The sequence below is a fragment of the Mustela putorius genome, unplaced genomic scaffold (genome assembly GCF_011764305.1).
Source record: "Mustela putorius furo isolate JIRA1106 unplaced genomic scaffold, ASM1176430v1.1 tig00003859_pilon_pilon_pilon, whole genome shotgun sequence".
Taxonomy (NCBI): domain Eukaryota; kingdom Metazoa; phylum Chordata; class Mammalia; order Carnivora; family Mustelidae; genus Mustela; species Mustela putorius.
In genome coordinates this window covers 23,128,022-23,151,208 of record NW_025422011.1, presented here as the reverse complement: position 1 = coordinate 23,151,208, position 23,187 = coordinate 23,128,022, and the positions used below count along the sequence as shown (strand labels likewise).

Sequence of the window (23,187 nt, the reverse complement as noted above, 5' to 3'; positions counted from 1 at the left end):
GGGGAAGGACGTTGAGGAGTGCTGGTGGCTGTAGTGGTGGGGAGAAGGATATTATAGCCACTTGTCTGGCAGAACAGACCCAGGACCCACAGTCAGGAGGTGTGCTGGTAATTCGGGGTATTGCACAGAAGGGCTCTTGGAATCTACCTTAGTAGATGTTAGGTCCTCCGAGGGTAGAGATGCCCAGAAGATTTCACCAAATCTCACTCCAGCATGGAGTCAAAGGTGTGGATTTGTTGCATGCTGAAAGAGCTTAATTTGAGAACATTGAAATGCTATAATAAAAGAAAAGAGAAAAGAATAAAACCCAATAGCACACAACCCCTAGTCACCCATCCAGGGGGAATTGGAAAGAGGAATGTGTTTGCAGGGTACTCTTGCATTTTGTAGAGGAGGGCAATTAAATGTCCCGGGGTGCCTTTGTTTGAGCTGGAATATCAAAAGTTTCCTGGAAAACAGGGTGAGCCAGCTCCCACCGCAGAGGGCAAATGTGGTCCAAGACAGCCTTGGTCTCCCAGGGCTCTCACTTGCTGCTCTCTCTTCCAAAGGTGCTTTCCTCATTCCCTATCTGATGATGCTGGCTCTGGCCGGGTTACCCATCTTCTTCCTAGAAGTGTCCCTGGGCCAGTTTGCCAGCCAGGGACCAGTGTCTGTGTGGAAGGCCATCCCGGCCCTACAAGGTGAGTCTACCCTGCCTTCCCGCCTCCTCCGCCCTTATCATGCTCTCTCTGGCACCACGTGGCCTCCAGGAGGGCCATCTGCTTTTGTCAACAGTAGAATTGACGGTTTCCTTTATTTGTTCAATTCCACTTCTGAGACCCTCTGGAAAATGACCTAAGGTTGCCTCTGGCATTGTTCTCTTCCCAGGAGAATGCCTCAATTTCCCTGATAGAGTGTCCTCCTCTGTTCGTGTATCCTTGTGTAAAAGAGAGCCACCACCTAGCTGCCCACCCTGCCCCCAACTGTTAGAATTCCCTAGGTTCGGGGTTGGAATAAATCCCTGGAAATTTTGTTTCCGCAGGCTGTGGCATCGCAATGCTGATCATCTCCGTCCTAATAGCCATATACTACAATGTGATAATTTGCTACACACTTTTCTACCTGTTTGCCTCCTTTGTGTCTGTGCTGCCCTGGGGCTCCTGCAACAACCCTTGGAACACACCAGAATGCAAAGATAAAACCAAACTTTTATTAGGTAAGTTTGGATATACCTACCTTAAGTGGCGGGCACAGAGAGTAAAACAACCAATCATACACTTCATTCTCACATTTGTTTTTAAAATATTTTATTTATTTACTTGACAGAATGTGCGAGAGAGGAAGCACAAGCAGGGGGAGGGGGCTCCCCGGTGAGCAGGGAGCCCTAATGGGGACCAGACCCCAGGACCCTGAGTCCTTCGGCTCATGATCTGAGCGGAAGGCGGATGAGATGCTTAACCAACTGAGCCACTCAGGCGCCCCTAATTCTAACATTTCAAGAGCTCATGGCTCAGAGGAGGAGTAATCAAGCTTTGTTTGCTCATGCCTAATGGGTGTTTGTTAAAAATGCAGATTAACAGGCCCACCAGAGAGTCTGATACGCAGATTTGGGCGGGGTTGGGAATTGGCATCTTAGCAAGGTCTGCAGGCAATTCAGTTTGCTTGCAGGGGACAAGTCGAAAGCGATGGGGTCTGCAGGGGACAAGTCGAAAGCGATGGGGTCTGAGTCATGTGATCCCGGGTCCACCCTTGACAAAACGCTGCTCAGTGCATGAGGTATCTCTGAGGACACTTGTTCGACTCGAAGACCTCTGACAGAAATGTGGATAATGCAGTACCTAAAATGGGGATGTGCGCGTGTGCCTGGGTAGACAGGGAGAGTGCCTGAAGGTCCCCTTCAGACCTGAAATCCCCTGGGACTTGAAGGCTTATGGGGAGCTTTCCGCTTGCTTCGTCTAAGGCAAAAAGAAAAAGTGAGGAGGAGCCGGGCAGACTTGTGGGCCAGACCCTCCGGTCTGAATGACCTCCCTGCGCCTGACAGGACGTGGGTCTGGGTCAGGTAACTTCGCTCTCTGCATCTGTACTTTTGTCTTTAGTCAAGTATAAATAATACTATCCTTTATCCTACTCACCTCACGGGACTGGTGTCAGGCAACAAGAAACAAACGGCATGGGAGCCCTCCAGAAATCGAGGTACCTCGGCCGCCTTTGGTCTCCCGTCGTTTCAGTGGGCGTCAGTAGGCAAGCCGTTTCTTGTTTTCCCAGCAGCTCTATTATTCCCTGCAGTTACCTCAGGATGCGCTGAGGTCAGACTCCCACCATGTCTAGCTGGTGGGCTCTTGGCTCCTGTGCCCTTTCAGCCAGCTCACTGCAGAGATGCGGGGTTCTTCAACCCTTCCAGTGTATTAAGAGAGAAAGATGAATTCTTCCTTCCTACACTGCCAGGGAGATACACAAACCTACAGGCCCTAACGTACACTGGCATGTTTTTACACATGGGCATGTACATGCACGCCGTGACCACCTACACCTAGAGAGGTGTTTTATTTTTTTTTTTTTTTTTTAAAGATTTTATTTATTTATTTTTGAGGGAGAGAGAGCACACAAGTGGGGTGGGGAGGGGCAGAGGGAGAGGAGGAAGCAGGCTCCCCGCTGAGCAGAGACCCCCCCCCATATGAGGTTCAATCCCAGGACCCCGAGATCATGACCAGAGCTGAAGGCAGAGGCTTAACCCACTGAGCCACCCAGGCCTGAAGAGGTTTTGAATAAGAGCTGAAACTAAAGACTTGTGCCCATTCAATTCAAACTGTGTTTACCCGGAAGTGCTCTGGAGTGGGGGGCAGGGATTTGTGGAGGTTCCCAGGGGTGTGGCTCACTGATGGTATGGCCAAGAGTAAGTGTCCTTTAGACTCTCTGGGCCTCTGTGTTCTTATCTGCACAGTCTCCGTGTCGATGGGTTCTTGGGCAGCGGTTCTCAGCCCAGGCTGCTGCGTATCAGAATCACCCGAGGAACTGACAGATCAAAACGTCACTTAGGGTCCACTTCAGACCAATTAAATGGGACAGCTTGGGGATGGAGTCGAAGAATCTGTGGTCTTAAAGTTCCCCGGGGGAACTAAAGAACCACTGGGTTGGAGTTTGCCCACACCCCTTTGTTAGGATGCCCCTCACCATTTTTGGACTCGAGGACCTTACCTTCTTGCCGCAGTTTCTGCCCCACCCAGGGGTCACCTCTGCAAAGCTGCTCTCCAAGACAATGCCACTTGGTAGCCCTTTGCAGAATCACAACTAACAATAAGCTGCTCCAATGGTTTGCTAGAGCATTTCCCAGGCTCTAGGACCTAGATGCAGAAATACCTCAAGGTCGTCTCAGAGCCTTGCTTGTCCTTGCCAGATCCTGCCTGGGAAGGAAGTGAAGTATCTGCTGAAAAAGGGGCGGCTGGCTTGGTTCAGGCTCCGTGGGGAGTTTCCCTTGAGACTTCCATCAGGCACCGCGTGGGACACGGTGATCAGTGTCCTGTAGCGGTCCTCCAGGAGGGAGCGTAGCTCAGAAACAACATTCTTGTCAGCTGATGATGCCTACTGACATTTCTCTAGCACCTTAACGCTTAATGATCGTAACCACATTTTACATACTGGGTACCGTGGAAACCCTTTTACTCATGTTAAAGCCCCTGGCTTTGTGGAGTATCCAGTCTGGCTCACAGAAACCCAGGAAACATTAAAGGCAGAGTAAGGGCATTAGCAGCTGAGCTCCTAGTTGACTGGTACAAACCATAAAAACTATGCAAGCTCTGAGCAGAGAGGAACAATGGACATTGTTCACTCTGGCTATTCCCTGGAAGCACATGGACAGGCTGGACAGATTTTTATCTCATTCTTAGCAAGTGCTTTACATTTTTTGCCTTTTTTTTTTTTTAAAGCAAGATGTCAATCCCCACTATCTTTTTTTTTTTTTTTAAAGATTTATTTATTTATTTGACAGAGAGAGAGAGAGATCACAAGTAGGTAGAGAGGAGGGCGGGGGTGGGGGGGAAGCAGGCTCTTTGCTGAGCAGAGACCCCGATTCGGGGCTTGATCCCAGACCCTGAGACCATGACCTGAGCCAAAGGCAGAGGCTTAACCCACTGAGCCACCCAGGCGCCCCATTCCCCACTATCTTTGTGCAGCTACCCTCACCCCCTACCCCGGTCTGTTCATCTCTGTGCTCTCTGCACATGTCTATGCTCTGTTCCTTGGGCCAGGCTCGCCCTTGTGGATGTATTGGTCCTTCGGGGTCCTGGGCTGACTTGGGAAAGGTGATGATGGTCTGACTTGCAGAGATACTAGCACTTTTCTGGCCCCACTGCTCTGATGGACAAGTCAGGAGTTCAGACAGTGGATATTCCAGATTCTTTCCCAAATGGCCATTCTGAGAGAGGCTTGTTTAGGAAATGGGGGGAAAAAATCCCTTCCCCTGGTGCAATGTTCCACTCTTCCACTCCAGGCTCAGCCTCTCTCTGTCTCTGCCTTACCAGGAGAGAGCGGGCCACTGGTCTCAGGAGGGAGGGATTGGCTCGCAGTTAGGACCTTTAGCCTTAGTGGGGAGATGTCTATCCCATGGCTGGCTCAGCCGAGCTGGGGTCCAGTCGCTCTGGTGGCCCACCTCACCCGCGAGGTGCCAGGGCCCTCTAAACCACCCAACCCCGGGCTCTGTCCCTGGGCAGAGGCTGGGATTGTAGTGTATTTCGTAAGTTACAGGTTATAAGAGAGACCGTCTTCCTCAGGTCAGGGCCCAACCCTTCAGGTCTCTGTAAGGGAGAATGGCTAACCCATGCCCTGACAAGGGAGACCAGTCACCGTCCTGTGAAATTTAGGAGCTGGGGTCATTTAAAATGGGGACACCATAAATACCATTTCTGTTTCTGGAAAGGCTTCATTTTCATTAGCACTTTAATTCAGTGATCCTTTTTCCTCCCTTGTCTTTCGTGTGCTTTCATTTATCAATAACTGCCCCAGTAAAGAGAGGCCCATTCCACCAGCTTCCGATTTAGCGACATCCTTTGTTCCGCCTTGCGGGGCCACCGCGTGCGGCGGGCACAGCCCGTCATTCCTCCGCCGGCCCACCTGGAGGCGCCGGGAAGCACGCTGCTGCCGCCCAGCGGTGAGAAGAGATACTGCAGGAGGCTTGTGGCGGCGGGAAGCCCGCCGCAGTGACGCAGGAATGGTGTGACCTTGCGCTGCCGCGGCGAGCAGGGATCCGCAGACATCCAGAGCCCAGAGCCCTTATCTAGCGAAGCTGCCCCGCGTGATTCACAGTGGCAGTTCTGGAAGCAAGCGAAGGGGCGTTTGCCCGCACGTTAGCGACGTCTTCAGTCTCGGGGGGATGGATGTACTTTTTGGCAGGAGGACAGGAAATCACTATCGTGCACACTTAAAAGTGACAGCGAGAGCCCTTTCCGGCCTCCGCTCAGATCGCTGCTGGGGAAGCAAATGCTCCCTCTGGAAATATTTAATAGTTATTGGGCCGGAAGCCCTCTGGAAACCTGTCATTTGATTAGACTAAAAGAAGAGAGTGTTGAATAAGAAGGTATTCTGAGGACATTCAAAGCAGTGGCTCTCCACCCCGGGGAGATATTTCAGGAAACATTTGATCATGTTTATACGTATTTGGGGTTGTCGCATCGGGATGGTGGGGTGCGGGCGGTGCCGGGTGGATGCTCCTGCCATCTAGTGGGCAGAGGGCAGCGGTGCTGTCCAGTGTCCTGCGATGCGCGGGACGGCTCCCCCTGCAGGGAACTCTGGCCCCGAAGTCAGTCGCACCGTTGAAAACCTGGTCTGAAGAACTCATCAGAGGGAAGAGATTCTTACAAGTGTGGTTTTTAACATTTTATCCGATATAGTGAGATCTTCTGGGGGAATGGGTGGGAGGCCATAGGTGGCTTGTGGCTGGCCAGTGGCATTGTGGGAGAGGATGCTAAGGACTAGAGATGCCCACCCCATGAAAAGATGTAACAACGATGACTGAGTTATGGCTAAAACCGGTGGAGTCCAAGTGTGCGCTAGGCATGGTGAGAATTATTTTTTCATCCTGTGTCACTTACTTTGGCTTTTTCAGCAATTTTGTGACCTAGACACAACTATTATCCAACAGGAGAGGTTTGGACAGGTCAAGGAACTCATCTAAACTCTCGGGGCAGAGGAGCCTCAGCACCTATGATCTTACCCACTTTGTTGTTCCACGGAGGGCATGCGTTGGGAGCTCATGTTTCAGACCTGGGGGCCCATGTGCTCTTTTGTGGTCATAGTTCGGTCCATGATATTTAAAAGTAATTTGATCTTACTTGCAACGTTTTAAAATGGTGAGGGTTCACGTAGATATGCACATCTTCTGTGTCTTTTTTCCAGAACACCTGGAAAAGGCATGGCACGGGTCGGCTGGAACATTCTCTGGTTTGCCAGAGTCCCCACCTCCCCTTATGGCCCTCTTTTATGCCTTCATCATTTGTGTCACCAGCCTGCCTTCTGATGCTGTTCGAGTCTATGATCCCTGCTCTCTGCCTCCTCACAGAGTGGCTGAGATCATGGCTCCCAGAGAGAGAATGCTGGTTTGCCTCCTGGTTTTGCTGCATGATCTTAAAGCATGCTCTTCTCTGTGCCTTCGTTTCTTTATCTGCAGCCTAGACAGGTGGCATACCTACCTCGTAGGGGTGATGGGAGGCCCAAATTAATTGGTACATATAAAGCACAGTAACTGGTACGCTTCATGTAAGCATTTGCCATTGTTACTGTCGCTTTTCACTCCTTTGTAAAATAATATCTTTTAGGATAAAATGGTATGTTGGTGGACTCTACTTAAACTATCTGTCAAGTAATGAGTTTTTATAAAGCTGTCAGAGAGGCTTGGAATATGGACAGAAAAACTTCAGCTTGTTCCTTTTTTTTTCCCAAAGATTTTATTTATTTATTTGACAGAGAGAGAGATCACAAGTAGGCAGAGACCAGGCAGAGAGAGAGGAGGAAGCAGGCTCCCTGCTGAGCGGAGAGCCGATGCGGGGCTCCATCCCAGGACTCTGGGATCATGACCTGAGCCGAAAGCAGAGGCTTTAACCCACTGAGCCACCCAGGCGCCCCAGCTTGTTCCTATTTAAAATGAACATAATAGGGACATCTGGGTGGCTTAGTTGGTCGAGCATCTGACTCTCGATTTCAGCTCAAGTCATGATCCTAGGGTTGTGAGATTGGGCCCCACCGTGGGCTCCACACTGGGTGTAGAGTCTGCTTAAGATCCTCTCTCCCTCCTCTGCCCCTGCCCCCCACTCTCTTTCTCTAAAAAAATTAAAGTATAATAATATACACCTGCCAGATCTGATGAGGATCTCTCCGGATAAGCATTGTTAGTGTCCATCACAGTGCCTGACACACTAAAAGCCACATGGTGAGTCCCCTTGCCCACCCCAGCCTTGGTCAGCCTTTCTCAACTTTGACATTCTGTACACTTTCACCAGATAATTCTATGGTTGGGGGGGCGCTGTCCTGGGCACTGGAAGATATTTGGTGGAGTCAGGGGCCTCTAACCACTAGATGCCAGTAACTCTCTGTTCCCCAGAAATGACAAATAAACATGTCTCCAGATATTGCCAAGTGTCCTCTGGGGGACAGCTTTGTCCCCAGTTGAGAAGCACGTGTGGGGTCTTGCTGGAGGCCTACAAGCACATGGCATGGCAGCTGCCTCCACTACCCCACTTGAGTGTGTGGAAAGCAGATGCAGCCTGCTTTTTGTTTGTGTGTGTGTGTGTGTGTGTGTGTTTTTAAGATTTTATTTATTTGTTTATTTGACAGACGGAGATCACAAGCAGGCAGAGCAGCAGGCAGAGAGAGAGGAGGAAGCAAGCTCCCCAGGGAGCAGAGAGCCCGATGTGGGGCTCAATCCCAGGACTCTGGGATCAAGACCTGAGCCGAAGGTGGAGGCTTTAACCCACTGAGCAACTCAGGCGCCCCCAGGCTGTGTTTTAAAGCACTTACTCTATGTTGACTTCAAGGTGACCTCCTTAGGAAGCCTTCTGTGGAGGTAGTCCTTCTGAAGGCTTGTTTACATCTGATGAAATTTCAGATCGCAGATTTCAATTTTCAGAATTCAATTGCGGATTCATTTTTGCAAGCCCTTTGTTTTCTATGGAGTCAGAGTCATAAGGATCGGGATTTGAATCCTGATTCTCTTCCTTATTGGTCTTGTGATTTGAGTAGAGTTACTTAGGCTCCTTGAACTTTTCCCTCACTTTTTTAAAGAATTTTTTTTTTTTAAGATTTACTTATTTTTACTTGAGAGAAAGAGTTGGAGTGGGGGAGAGGAAGAGGGAGAGAGAATCTCAAGCAGACTCCACGCTAAATGGGGCTCAGTCCCATGACCCTGAGATGGGGACCTGAGCTGAAATCAAGAGTCAGACACTTAACTCACTGAGCCACCAAGGTGTACCCCCTCCCCCCCACATTTAAAAAAAAAAGGCAGCAATAGCACCTACCTCTAGGCTGTTGTGAACATTAATGAGGTAACACATGCAGAATGCTTGGCACAGTTCTGGCCATCCAGGGAGTGTTCTGAAAACAACAGCCTTTGGCATCAGCACAAGGCACTGCTGTGGGTCCCGGGGGCTCCAGCGTGAATAACACATAACCCTTGGGTTCGTCTGCACCTGGCTGTGCTCAGTTAACACTTCCTCAAAGTTACTCTCCAATATTTGGCAAGTATTTTCAGCTCTTGTTTCCCAGTTGCTGGAGAGAGACGTGCGTGTATTTTCTGTACAGATCTCACCGTGTTTCTGCTCCATGCTCTCTTACACAGATTCCTGTGTCATCAGCGACCATCCCAAAATACAGATCAAGAACTCAACTTTCTGCATGACTGCCTATCCCAACTTGACAATGGTTAACTTCACCAGCCAGGCCAATAAGACGTTTGTCAGTGGGAGTGAAGAGTATTTCAAGTAAGACTTTTTTTTTTTCCTTAACTTTCTAAGGGAAACCCAGTGAATGAATGAATTTTCAAGTTGTCATCTAGAGGTGTGGGTGGCCTAAGGGATGGGTTGCCTCCCTCTGCACCCTCCCCACTACTTGAGTGACCCAGAAGGAAGGTTTCTTCCCTGATTGGGCTTCTGAGAGCAGATTGTTGGTCGTCGTGGTTCAGGAGAGCGGAGGTGACTGCGTGCTTCCGGGAATAGAACTGGCGGTGCTGTCACTCCCGATGTTGGTGACAGAACACTGCAAAACCTTCAGCCAATGGGGTCAAAGCAGACCTTCAGTAAACTAGGTGTTGGGTTTTTATTTTTAGTTCCTCTGAACTTCAGAAGGGAAGAGAGGCAAAAAGTAAGAAAACCAGGCATCGTCAATGACTTAGTTTCAAGAAGAACTAATTTTTTTTTTTAAACAGTTTTGCCTTACTTTTGTACTTTCTACATCCATTTTTGTCTGGTCTTTGAGGATTGAGGTTCAGGGATATGAGGAAATCCTCAGCCATTCTAGGAAGATTTCATAAAGTTTATGGAATGATTTTTTAAGGTAGATAAATGTGGAAAGAGTTCAATGAAGTGTAAATAAGGAGTGTTCTCCTGTTACGCTTTATGTCAGGGTTATAAACTCAGACATGCCAAGGGCTTGGCAGGGAGGTTTTGAAGTATGAACAAGTTGATAGAGAATGGTGGGGACTGTGGCAAACCAGAGAGCCTTGTCTGCCACGGGGGAGGGAGGCTGTTCCTGCTGAGCTCCCAATGGTCACTGTCTTGTGGGAAGTTGGGCCACTGCTGCTAGAACTTCCATTTTATTTTATATTAATTTTATTTTTTAAAGATTTTATTTATTTATTTGAGAGACAGAGAACAAGCAGGGGAACAGCAGAGGGAGAGGGAGAAGCAGACTTCCTGCTGAGCAAGGATCCTGATGTGGGGTTCAATCCCAGGACCCTGGATCAAGACCTACCCCTGGCCTTGGGACCATGACTTAACTGACTAAGTCACCCAGGTGCCTCTAGAGCTTCTGTTTTATGAGAGGTTGGAAATAAAATCCAAATTTTTATGTGTCTCTCCAATTTTAAATGTTAGCAAACTAATTCAAATAAAACACTGGGGCCAAATAAAACTCACATGTTAGTGGCCCCCTGGTTTGTGGCCTTCACTTAGATAGTGAGAAGTGGTCATTCCTATCCCCACTTCTCCCAATTACGAGTAATTCCTTTTCCAGGTTTTCTCTCCTGTATGCACGCAGAGGATACAGGGAACAGGACAAAAGGGGGAGTTAGGCTGAATGATGACATAATTCTTTGTGAAGATAATGTAGTGGGTCTTGATTCACCCTTAGTACTGGGAAGCTGAGTTTGACCTGGTGGTTAGACAAAATCTGATCCCATAATCCATGTGGTTCGAATGATTCTAGGTCTGCTTTTGGTGATCTTCACTAATCCTCTGGGACCAGTTTTCATTTCCAAGAAGAAATGTTACTAGCCTTTGGAGAAGTCCCTTATTAAAGCATGGCGTACTTGGCATGGCCGAGATGCTGTGGAATTAATTGTTGCCTAAATGGTTTGCCCATGAGGGGAGTGGGGATGTGGGGGGAGCCTTGGCACTGCTTGGGAAATGTTCCTAAGGTTTGGGGGCCCAGGTCACTTCCACCCCTGGTCACTTTAACTCAATTTTTTTTTTTTAAGATTTTATTTATTTATGTATTTGAGAGAATGAAAGATAGAGCATGAGCAGGGGGAGAGGGAGAGGCAGACTCCCCACGGAACAGGGAGCCCAACCTGGGGCTCATGACTTGAGTAAACTACAGACGTTTAACTGACTTAACCCAGGCGGCCTACTTTGACTCCACTCTTGAGCCCTGATTGCCGCAGGGGCTGAGACAGAAAGGAACGTGGTTGTTCTAGAACGCAAGGCTGTGCGCTGATTAACGGCCTCCGGAGTCCACACTCACTGGCGGGCTGGAGGGCACCGTGGCCAGCCAGGCCAGGAGTGGTGCCACCTTCGCGTCCCTCTGCAGGTCAGAACATTCTGGGCTGACGTTTCTGCAGTCCCGTGGAGTCTGGATTCTAGCTGGCCCTCCGTTCAGGTCACAGAGAAATGCTAGGCTACAGCGCGGTGCTTGCATCCAGAATCCCCGCGCTGGTTTTTGCAGAGTTGCAAGGATTGTCTGAGTCACCACTCTGTCCCCATGACTACCTCCTGTCCCCATGACTACCTCCTGTCCCCAGGAGGGCGGCCGGGCTACAAGCCACTGCCAGGGATGTGGGGGCTGCCAGGCGGGCCACGGCTTCTCAAGCAGATACACAGATGACCAGCAGCCCCTTCTGTTCACATGTTCTCGGTCTTTGCATTCCTTGGGTAAGGGCCAGCCGGCGCTGCTTTTCCATTTCAGCCAGGCTCGGCCAGTGACCAACGCAACTGAACTAACCTACAGAGCAGCAGTTTTGGTCATTGAGCCTCGTGACTCTTTTACATTTAAAATTATACAAATGCAATTGGAATGCAGCCTCTTAAAAGAGTAGAACACTACAGAAAATACACAAAAATCGTCCTTGATGGTTCAGAGTGCCTGTTAGTGGTGTGTCCTTACAGAAAGACCTCAGCCTCGAGAGTGCCTGTGGGCAGGCTGGGCCAGGACCCCCAATGCCGTTGGACTTGTCACACTTGTCCTGGGGCAGCTCCGGATGCCAATGGAGCTGACCTAGCCTTGTTCAGAGGCTGCCCAGGGCCATGAGAGGCTTTCCAGCCTGTAACTGGGAATCGGGGAAATCCAGCTGGACTTTTTTTTTTTTTTTAATTATTTTTTTTAAATTTTTTTTCAGCGTAACAGTATTCATTGTTTTTGCACCACACCCAGTGCTCCAGCTGGCCTTTTTGCAGACAGCTGCGGGCTTGAACCCAGATCAGAGCATTCCTTACCCTGATCCTGTTAGGTCCCTAACTGGCAGGGTGAGGAGGGCGGGGGTTTATCCAAGGCTCCTGGCTTTGCTGGGAGACGAAAGCCTGCAGACTGTCACCTCCCTCCCTCCTCATTCCCCTCCTTGCTCTCTCTTTGCTGTTTTTAGGTACTTTGTGCTGAAGATTTCTGCAGGGATTGAATATCCTGGCGAGATCAGGTGGCCACTAGCCTTCTGCCTCTTCCTGGCTTGGGTGATTGTGTATGCGTCCCTGGCTAAAGGAATCAAGACTTCAGGAAAAGTAAGAATTTGTATTTATCTTAAAAAAATAAAAAATAAATCTCTGGGACTCCCAGGCATGGTTGTATCATGAAGCCACAAAAGAGCCCTGGCAAGAGAGTCAGGATACATGGGCGTAATTCTGACTCTGACCCTAAGTAGCTCTAGGACCTTGGGCAAGTGACTTCATTCCCATCTGGAAAATGGGATAATAACACCTTTCTTTCAGGGCTGTTTTGAGGACCAAATGAGACAAATACACACAGAGCTCCAGAGGGATGGTGTGGGTCCTGATTCATTTCCTTCCTCTCCTGTCAGGGGCTGCCACTTCGTTCAGCAGATGGGACCCGTGTCCCATGATTCGGTCTCTCTCCCTAACTCTAGAATTAGTGCTACTGGCTTTTTGCTTCTTGGCTGCCTAGTCAGTTAGTGCTTCTGCTGAGAAGCTGGAAAAAGACCAAAATTGTCAAGTGGATTCCTTCTCATCACTGCCACCACTATGTTCTGTACGTCCCATGCCCTTTTGCAACCCCCCACAGCCAAACACTTTTCCACTTCACATGCCCAAAGCACGACATGGTGACAACTCTGCCAGTGGGATTTTTGTTGAGTAAAGACTGGGCCACTCTGTCTGAGCAGTCCTTTGGTCGTCCCTTTGGAGAGGTTGGAATTCCCACCCCAGGCTCAGTTCCAAGGCACAGAAAGCAAGGAGTCTGGGAAACCCCAAGATACACTGGACATTCTTACAAGGGTCACACTATTTCCCCTCATCTTCTTGATGCTTTAGAAAAAGAATACAAAAACCTGTTAAACAGTTAACCGGTCACTTGATGATAATCAATGTTATTTAATCATCCTAAGGGTGATCATCCTAAGGGTGGCTCAGGATGAAACTCAAGATGTCTTTCAGGCCCAAGGAATGAGTGTGGCAGTGGTGGGCTCAGACCAGAGGTTGTGGGGTTGACTTGGTCTAGGTGTCAGGGTCTCAAGTTCTTCCACCTCCCAGGTGGGCTTCATAATCTCCCGCCAGGGGCCCAAACCTGGCACCCATCAGCCGCAGAGCTGAGTCTGTCCTTTCCCTGGGCCCATGGCCATGCCCATAGGTGCCTTTGGATAACAGCTCTTTCTGCTGCTCGCCCTGTAATCTGCAGCCACAGGGACTTGAGCTGTGGGCTCCAGCAGTGTGGTCGGGATTGCAAGAGGCAGAGGCTGCATCTCAAATCACATAAGGTTGGAGGAGAAGCAGACTGGGGGTGAGCAGCTGGGTTCTAGTCCAGGGCTTCCCACGGGCTTTGCTATGTGGGGACATCTCTACCTAGGCCGTGAAGCCTGGCTTAGCTTCTGGTTTGCTCTTAGCTTCTATTTGTTTTTCTGCTACAACGAAAACCAAATTTTCCTTTATCTCTTGCGGAAGTCTTCGGCTTCCCCATTTCTAAAGTAAAGGCAGTCAGGCTGGGAGTGTCTGAGATGCTGGAGCTCTAACGTCATTCTGTCTGAACACTTGCTGGGGGAGCTGATCTTAGTTTTCCTCTCTGGCTTCAGTTTCCCCTTCTGTAAAATGAGAGCTGGGATCACATGACCCCCGAGGAGCCTGCTGGCTCTGAATAAGTGGTTAAGACTAGATTGTTTTTCTAAGGCAGCAGGAAAATCGGGGAAGTGTTGAGATGACCCTTACATCAATGGCTCATGTGTCCTGAGGTTCCTGAACTCCTTGCCTTCTGTGGCTTGGATCCCAGCCAAGTGCTTGCTTAGCAAGAGAGGCCAAGTATTCGCACAAAGAAAATCTCACTGTTAGGACTGTCCCTTACAACTCGAGATAGAGACAGGACAACCTTGACCGTGATTGACATGGCCAGAGAGGTCTCTAGCGGACAGGTCTCTAGCAGGATAGGTTAGGTGGGGACTGCCAGAGAGGGGGTGGTAGTTAAGGAGGGAGAGCAGTGGTCCTGTTGGTGACCTGGGGAAGGATGGCTTGCTGGCTCTAGAGTTAGAGCCACCTGCGTTCAAATCCTGCCTTTATCACTTCTCACTGTGTAACTTTGGATGAATCATTTGATCCACAGAGCCTCAGTTTCTGCATGTGTAATTGGGGGTAACAGTATGTATCACATAGGATCGTTATAGGGATTAATGAGATCGGCCACATATAATCCCCGGCATACGGTCGGTTTTTCACTAGCATTGGCTTTTCTCATTGTTGTGACGATGAACGACTGATGTAGTGGGTGGGCACCGCACCACTCTGATATCCTGGAAGCCGCGGCTCTGGTGGGGAGACGGGGAGAGGTGGGGAGCTTTGTTGAGCACCACGTGCCTGGCCCTGTGCTAACTGCGGCGCGTGCATCAGTTCAGTCATCTGCACAATGAGGAAGGACATTTGCTGAGGAAGGACATTTGCTCCCATTTTATAGATAGAGAAGGTGAGGTGCTTCAAGGCCAAGTAAATTGCCTGAGGCCACACAGCTTTTAAGTGGCCGTGGTGGAATCTGAACCTAAGGTATTTCCCTTTAAAGCCTGGACCCTTCCCAGGCCATGACATCCTTTCCCCAGGAGGGGCTGTTGGGAAGACATGGGCTTGCAGAACTGTGGAGTCGTCGTTTGCACAGCGGGGAGGAAAGTCCCCCCACTGGGAGCCAGCACCCTGGCCTCTCCACCCCATCTCCGCCACCACCAGCTGTCGTTGGCAGGGGGGCAAGTCCCAGGAAGCACTGGGGCCTTACTTTCCACATCTGCAAACTCAAGGCTTAGAATGAATGTTCTCTAAGACCCTCTGAGCTTTATTAGCCCATGATATATTTTTTTGAAGACTTATTTATTTGACAGACAGAGAGCACAAGTAGGCAGAGAGGCAGGCAGAGAGAGGGGAAGAGAAGCAGGCTCCCTGCTGAGCAGAGAGCCTGTTGTGGGGCTCGATCTCAGGACCCTGAGACCATGACCTGAGCTGAAAAGCAAAGGCTTTAATCCACTGAGCCACCCAGGCGCCCCTAACCCATGATTTTTTAGGACAATGTTAAAGCTCGTTCTTTCTGTTGGTTTGGGAGTTAATCCCTGGTGCTAGATTTTACAGGCTTTCTGGTCTGGGAAATTTTCAGGAGCCCTGGGCTGGTAAGCTTTTCTTTTAGATCTGCTAACTTCTCATTCTGCTTTTTTGAGAACGGTTGCCAACTAAGGATCGAGGACCTTTTTTTTTTTTTTTTAAATGAGGAATGCCACCAGAAATAATGAATCCCAATTTGTTATCTGGACCTGGGGTGTGCACACATTGATCACGCACAGTGCATTGTTTGGAAGCCAAGGTGAATGCTTGGCTGAAGCTCCTGGTTTCTGACAGCTACTTTGTAATTGAAATTCCACAAAGATGGCCAGACTGCCATTTCTCTCTCTTTCCCCCTCTCTCTCTCTCTTTAAGATTTTATTTATTTATTTAGAGAGATAGTGACAGAGAAAGCACAAGAACAGGGAGTGGCAGGCAGAGGGAGAGGGGAAGCAGACTCCCCGCTGAGCAGAAAGTCCAACGTCCTACTTGGTCCGGGATCCCGGGATCACCACCCAAGCCAAAGGTAGCTGCCCAGGTGCCCCAGACTGCCATTGCTAAGCAGACGAGATGTCCACCTTTTCCTGCAGCAAGATGAGCTCAGTTCCTCTTATGGGGGACCCTCAGAGACAAGAATGGCTTGTTGCTTCCTGTTAGACCTCCAGCTCGCTTCGAGCAGCTAGAATTCCAGGGGCAGGGGTGACCAGCAGACCGCCTGAAGGTCAGCTTGCGGCCTCTTTGAGCTCAGGGCCCACACTGCCTGAGTACTATGGCACACCAACGGTGCCTGGGATGGCAAGATTTCAGGAGACACACTTTCTCAGGCTCCTGCACGCGTGTGGTCAGCTCTGAGAGTGAGTGCCTCCTCCAGTGTTGTACCCTTAGTGCTGTACTGGCCGCCCCCCCAGTCCCAGCTCTGCCCACCCATTTCTGATCATGTGGCCAGCAGGGCGGACCTGCTGAGAAGAACAGAGGCTTTGGAATCGGAAAGCTTAAGGTTTGGATCTTGGCTTCAACTGGGAGACCCTGAGTGAGATGTTTAACCTCTTGTGACATGCGTCATTGGAGTCTCATTTTCTTCTTCTGCAAAATGGGACTACTCACAGCTGACCCATAGAGGGGGCTCCAGAAATGGTTGTGCGCACGCAGGCGCCCAGGTAGGCAGATAACAGGTGTCTCAGCTCGGTAGACTGGTGCCATTCTGGTGGTTTTCTTCTGCCGGCCCCTGCTGCCCGGGTCACCTCTTCTTCCTTGCCTCTCCCCATCCTTACTTCCTGCAAGCCCCCAGGGTCAGGAGGTGAAGAGGATATTCCTCTGTGGTCACCTGCCCTACTGTCTTGGTGGGGTGGGGAGGTCAGACTGGCCAGGATCTCCTCCTCCCAGTTCCATCCCACAGTGGGGAGGGCAGCCCGGGGCTGTTCTGGGGCAGTGATTTTCTTCCAAGATGTCAAATGCCTTTGGGTTTCACAGTGTCTGTGTGCGGAAGGGCTTCACTTCCGGGGAGAGGCAGGGTTGGTGGGGTGGGGAGGATGGGGGCTGCCTTCCCCCACAGCCCCTAGTAATCACATTCTCTGGGAATGGAGGCAGGAAGCCGCAGAGACCCCCTTACCGGTGGTGGTAGCAGTGCAGAGAAGGGAGACCCGCCGGTCCCTGCAATGTAGCCAAAAGGAAAGTCTTGACCTTAATGGTAGGTGGGGTTTAGAGGAAGAAAATAGCCCCTCCTATTTCCTGAACTGGCAGCCTGGCACAGTGGGGAGTCTGCCCTTTCAGCTGCTGAGGCTGATCCCTGACTCCCCCCCCACCCCATCTTTCTCTCTCTCATTCCACATTGAATCATCAGGAAATCCTGTAGCTCTCCCAGCAAAAGCATATTCCTGTTGGAGGTGTCACTGGCCCTGGCCAGGAGTACAGCCTGGCCTCCTCACTTCTGTCCCTGTGCCTCCTTTGCACCCTGCAGCGTTACCCACCATCTCCCCCCAACCCCCGCCCCGTGCCACCCTGGCCCTGGAGGAGCCCAACGGGCTGAAATGTCAGATCCTGTGACCCCGCCACCCAATGGCTGCAGCAGCTCCCTGTATCCCACAGGAAAGGCTCCCACGTTTGGACACGATCAGTCCCCACTCCACACCCCCACGTCTCTGAGTTCCTCTCCTTCCTGTGCTCCCGCCAGCCAACCTGGACTCCTTCTTGCTGTTACTACGGGTCAGGAACACTCCCTCCTTAGGGCCTTTTACTCCAGCAGCTCCCTCTGCTAGACTATCTCTCACACCCAGTTGGGTTCCTCTTACTTCCTTCAAGTCTTGGCCGATTTCTCAATGAGGCCTTCCCCACCTGCCCATTTCAACATGGCCATCTTCCCAACCGCCCACCCCAGCTTCCCACCACCCTTTACCCCGCTCTGCTTTCTCTGTTTCCTAGTGCACTCATTACCCTCCAACATGCCAGATAATATGGTTAGGACCACTCCTGGCTGTCTGTCTCCCTAGTTGGAATGTCAGCTATTCAAGGGCAAGTGTCTTCATGAAGTTTACAATATACCCAAATGCTTAATGAAATGACCCCAACAGTTCTACCTGAGTCTCGATCCTAACCTTCCCTTAGCCCACCTTCGCAAGTCCCTGACTCTGTCCCCGTCCCCTGAAAACCCAGTGCCTGCCAGTCCTGGCCATTCTGGAGCCCCCTGCCAGGCCCTGGGGTCTGTAGATCCAGTGTGTGATGGCATCTGTGTCTCCCTCCCAGGGGACAGGTGTTCCAGGTGTCCCAGGAGGGGAGACTGAAGCTGGGGATGTGGGAATGGGTGGCCCTGAGCCCGCAGTGCTTGCCCACCTCAAGGATCAGGGAGGGTTTGGGGGGAGCTCAGTCTCGTCCCTACAAGGTCTTTGGTTGGACCTTTGGGACTCAAATGGCTTGTGAGCAGAGGGTTGCCATTGTTACCAAATTCAGGGCTGGGGAATCCAGGGCAAGACTAACATGGCGCCTCTGGTGCCAGCGCCCCCAGACCTGTCCCATTTTGTGTGACCTGTCCCAGGGAACTCCTCCAAGAGTCCCACGAGGAATACGCTGTCACTACCGCCACTTTGCAGGTATGGACACTGAGTCTCAGAGAAGTCAAGTCTTTTCCCAGGTGGCCCAGTTCGTAAGGGATGGGGCTAGGATTTGAACTCAGACTAGCGGGATGGGATCCTGATCCCAAGCTCTTGCTTTTACCCAGATGTTTGGTAGACAGGTAAGTCTCATCCAGCCATAGTTCCCAGTGTTACTGATGTTACTTCCCAAATGTTTCTTGACTCTGGTACCTCCCAGGAGGGAATCCAGGAGCATCCAGAATCCAGAATCCAGGAGCATCCTTTGACTGGCATTCAGGGCCTCTCACGATGTGCCCAAATTGTTGCAGTAGCTCCCTATTTCCCACTGAAAATGCCCATGTCCCCGGGGACCCCCATCACTCTTCGCCTCCACGCCATGCCCTCCTATGGGTCATCAGACCTTTGCCCTCACATGTCTGCCTTGCCCACTTTCCTCCTCCCCCTCCCCCTCCCCTTGCCTCCCTTAAGTTGTCCTTGGCCTCTAGATCTGGCTCAGGTGTCATCTCCGTGAATCTTTTAGCAAACTCCCAGGTTGGATTGTACAGTGCCCCCCTGGACTTCATAATGTCCTGGGTGCAATGGCATGGTCCATTAAGCAGACATCTCTGGGTTCTCTAGTTCCTGAATCGCTCCTTCCGAATACATCTGACACCTGGTACAGCATCCAGCTCTTAGCAGGCTTGTGGAACTTAACCGCACTGAATGACCATCTGTTACAAATCAGGCTATGCCAGTGGCTTATTAATCCACACAATTCTTTTTTTAAGAACAGTGTCCTTGTGCCCAGTTTACAGAGGCAGACGCAGATTCAGAGAACTTATTAGCTTGTCAAAGGTCTCACAGCTACTCAGGGCCAGATGTGTGGTTTCATTTGAACTTAAATCTTCCTTTTATTATTGTTATCATCATCATCATTATTATTATTAAAGATAATAATAAGAGGGAGAGGAAGAGAGAATCTCAAGCAGGCTCCCGGCAGAGCATGGAGCCCAACGCAGAGCTCGATCCCACAGCCCTGAAACCATGATCTGAGCCAAAATCAAGATTTGGACTCTTAACCACCTGAGCCACCCAGGTGGCCCTAAACTTAAATGTTTCCTAGATCGTGCTCTTTGCTTCTGGCCAGGCTGCCTCCCTTAAGGTGTCTGTATACACAGGGATGGAAAGCTAGAGCTAGAAGATCTGTCTCTCATGGTGGATTTGGGGGCCTCAAGTGGAGGGTGGGGTCGGAGTTGGGGAGGAAGGAGGCACGTTGCTTTCCTCCCTGGGTAGTTCCTCAGGGAGCTGTCTCCTCGGCAGCTGGGTTGTGGGGTGTGAGGCAGCCCCAGCCTTCCGCACTGCACCCCACACGCCCACAGTCCTGGGTGTTGCCACACAGACTTTGTTTCTGGTTCTCCTTGCTCTTGGGGCCTCAGCCTTGGCAGAGTCTGGGGGAGCCACGCTGGCAGCCTCCCCGCCAGGCTTGTGGGTCCAGTCGGCCTCTGTCGAGGCCCCTGCAGCGTGGCCCCAGCTCGCGGCTCGGCTCCTCCCAGCCTCCCTTTCGGATGGTTCTTTCAGGTGGTGTACTTCACGGCCACGTTCCCGTATGTCGTGCTGGTGATCCTCCTCATCCGCGGGGTCACCCTGCCCGGAGCTGGCGCTGGGATCTGGTACTTCATCACGCCGAAGTGGGAGAAACTCACGGACGCCACGGTGGGCTTATGCTTTCATTTACAAACCCCGCTCTGGGACCGCTGGACGAGGGGGGACAGACTTTCTCCTGCAGCGTAGCTCGCTGCTGGCTTTTCCAAGGTCCTGATAGCCTCGGGCTGTGGTGTGCTCGGGAGCCCTTTCATGAGAAGTGGGCAGCAGGGGGTGTTCTGACCCCTGGAGCGATCGGCCTCCGTCATGGTCCTCTCTCCGGGGCTGCCGTGCAGTCTGGAATGAAGAATGTCCTCCCCTTATTCATAGCATCGGGCCCCTCACACCACTCCTCTGGTACTCATTACCGCGTGTTGGGAATGGACTTCTGCGGGGTGGACAATGGCAGCACGAACCATGACAATTATCCCCGAAAGGGCGCGGACACGTTTGCAGACTTGTGACACACAGACACCGGGCGGGCGCACGCTTGTCCTTCCTCTTTGCCTATCTGTGTGGGCAAAAATCCCCAGCCCCCAAACCTCCCAAGGAGGGGCTTCTTTAATAAGTGAATTTTCTCACCTTAAAGAGAGACTCACTTTTATAGAGTACTTTGAGAACACATAGCCATAGCTCAGATGGGTTTGACTCCACCTCGCAGAAAACCTCCAGATGATGACTGCGAATGAGAGTTGACTTCCCTCCTACGTGCTGAAGTGCTGAAGTGGCCCCAGGGCACATAGTGAGGTACTCCACATAGTGAAGGCTCTGCAGTGCCCCAGGCTCCCGTCTTCCCATTCTCAATCACTCACTTCTCTAATGGCTGCTGAACTCCTGCCATCATAGCAGCATTCCAGGTAGCACAAAGGGGTTGAGGAAAGGAATGGAAATAGGTGCCCTCCCTCTCTCTAAAGAAGGAGAACCCTAGAAGTCCCTCATTACACTTAATTTTCACATCATTGGTCAGAAACAAAATCATGGGATTATCCCCTCCCAGCTACACTTGCCCTTGATTCTGGGAGGCAGTCCTTGGGCCGGATGGTTGGCTGCCTCTAAGGAAAACCATGGCTTTGTTACTAAGGAGTATGGGAGAATGGATGTTGGGGTAGGCACAGACTCACTAGCACACAGCACTCACTTGAACTTTCTCTTTGCGTATTAAAAGCGCAATTTTAAAACTAGATTTAATTTATAAAAATGGTGGGAAGTCTATTCTGCAAATCACGTAAGTCTCCAGCGCTAACTCCTGAGCGGCCTTCTGGAGTTTTATGAGGACAGTGCTGAGAAATCACCGAGAGAACCAGAAAGCATTGTCGGCCAAGTTCAAGGAGGATGTGGCTGTAAGATCCACTGGGCTTCGGTACAGGTGGTTTTGCTAAGGGGAGGAGCTGTAGGACCTCACCTTTCTAATAGCGGGGGACGTCTGTGAGAATGTCCGCTTAAACAGATCTTTATCTTGTATCCATGACTGCATTCGGCTGTTGCAGCTGTCTTTGGAGAGTGTATGCAGCAGAAGAAAGGGCTCTCCCCTTCTGCTCAGCTTTATCCGTGGCAGGACATAGAAGCATGAAATGTGTGTGTAATTTGAGTTCCTCTCCTTTGCTTACAGTCTTCCAGGTAATTTCCTGCCTTTTTGGCTTCCAGCACAAACGATGCATGTTGGTGCCAATGTCCTCTCTCTCCTGACTACCTCTCCGCCAGGGAGGGGACGTGGCACTGGGCAGGAGAGACTCCCCTCCCCTGGGCCAGCCTCCTCCTGACCTTGGATCTTCTCCCCTTTGGCCTCCCAGGTCTGGAAGGATGCTGCCACTCAGATCTTCTTCTCTTTGTCTGCCGCGTGGGGAGGCCTGATCACTCTCTCTTCCTACAGCAAATTCCACAACAACTGCTACAGGTATGTGGGGCTGCTGGAGGGCTGAGCAGCTGGTGAGTGGGATGAGAGCAGGGACAGACCAGGGACTGAGTCGCAGACTCCTAAAGCCACATCCTCACACTTAGCCTGAAGCAGAGCCAGAGGGCTGCCTCTGCCAGAGCGGAAACCACCCGCAAAGGCCTCTCTGTTGGCTTCCGGTGGCCTGGACCCCAACCTGCAGGGCTGTGTCCGACCCCTGGCTCCGGGGCTATTTATGGGATTGAGCTGAGGCTCTCCAGAGGTTGCCCTGCTGCCTGCTCTGTCCTAGGATGGTCGTTTGTGAGCTACAGAGATGATCAGGTGGTAGTCCTGGATGGAGTGTGGTCACTGTCACTTGACATATGTTTTTCCAGAGGCCCCTATAAGGAAGGCAGCAAGGTACAGTGAAAGAAAACTCTGCTGATGCACGTGTTAAGTAATGGAAACGTCAGCAGGTGTGGCGGGGTCCCTTACACGATGTATGTGTGCATCAAATCATCAGGCTGTACGCTTGAACTATATTACCGTTTGTATCCATTGTCCTACTTCAGTAAAGCTGAAGAAACAACGCGGGACCTGGGTCCCCATCCAGATCTGTTAATGAGAGTATCTGGAGGTGGGGTGGGTCCAGGGGTCTACACAGGCGGACGGGATCCTCGGGAGATCCTGAGATGTGCCGAGAGTGAGAACCTTTGGATGGTGTGATATTAGACCAGGGGCTCTGCAACCCCAAAGACCTCCACCTGGGAGAGCCTGGACAGCTCCTGGAGGAGGTGACACCTGGAAGTTAAATGCATCCAGCAAGCGATAGAATATAAGGTCCGTTCTCCTGGAGAGCTGATTTAAAATAGGAAGGAAGGAAGGGAGGGAGAGAAGAAGGAAGGGAAAGAAAGAAATAGAGAAAGGGAGGGAGTGAGGGTAAAATGAAGGGAGAAGGAGTGCCCGGAATCAGACGGACTTGGATTTGGGTTATAACTTCACCATTTACTAAAACTTGAGACGAGGGCAAGATGCTGCCCTTCTCAGAGCCTCTTTCCTCTCGTCTGTAAAATGCAGAGGGTAGTATCTCGTGGAGAGGGGAGAGCTGATGTATGCAAAGTTAGCACAGCCGTATTTCCCACCTAGTAGGTACTCGATAAACGGTAGCTGCCATTATGATTATGGTTATCATTTTCTAATAATGTATGAGCTATTTTGTGAACCAAGAGGAACAGGTTAAGTGCAGCTGTGACCTGAGCCGGCTGGGATGGCTCCAGACAGGTGAGCCACGTTCCAGGGGGTGCCGGGGCGGGTGGGGGGGGGGGGGGAGGACACGGTACGTGGCGGGAACAGCCAGCAGGGGGCGTGAGTGCGAACGTGATGGAGATGTGGGTGGGAGCAGGTTCAAGCCCTGGAGCAGAAGGAGTGTGAA

The 23,187-nt window shown here is 51.0% G+C and overlaps 1 protein-coding gene across 3 annotated transcripts in view; it reads left to right on the top strand.

Annotated features, from left to right (window-relative positions):
- Positions 1–23,187, top strand: part of SLC6A5 (solute carrier family 6 member 5) — a 67,144-nt gene that overhangs the window by 17,472 nt on the left and 26,485 nt on the right. For all 3 annotated transcript variants that reach the window (XM_045066125.1, XM_004752141.3, XM_045066126.1), the window contains 6 exons: positions 549–680; positions 1,022–1,195; positions 8,801–8,942; positions 12,035–12,167; positions 19,823–19,957; positions 21,676–21,779. In XM_045066125.1, coding sequence (XP_044922060.1) covers positions 572–680; positions 1,022–1,195; positions 8,801–8,942; positions 12,035–12,167; positions 19,823–19,957; positions 21,676–21,779 — 797 coding nt within the window. In that variant the 5' untranslated portion in view covers positions 549–571. The remainder of the gene's footprint in view (positions 1–548; positions 681–1,021; positions 1,196–8,800; positions 8,943–12,034; positions 12,168–19,822; positions 19,958–21,675; positions 21,780–23,187) is intronic.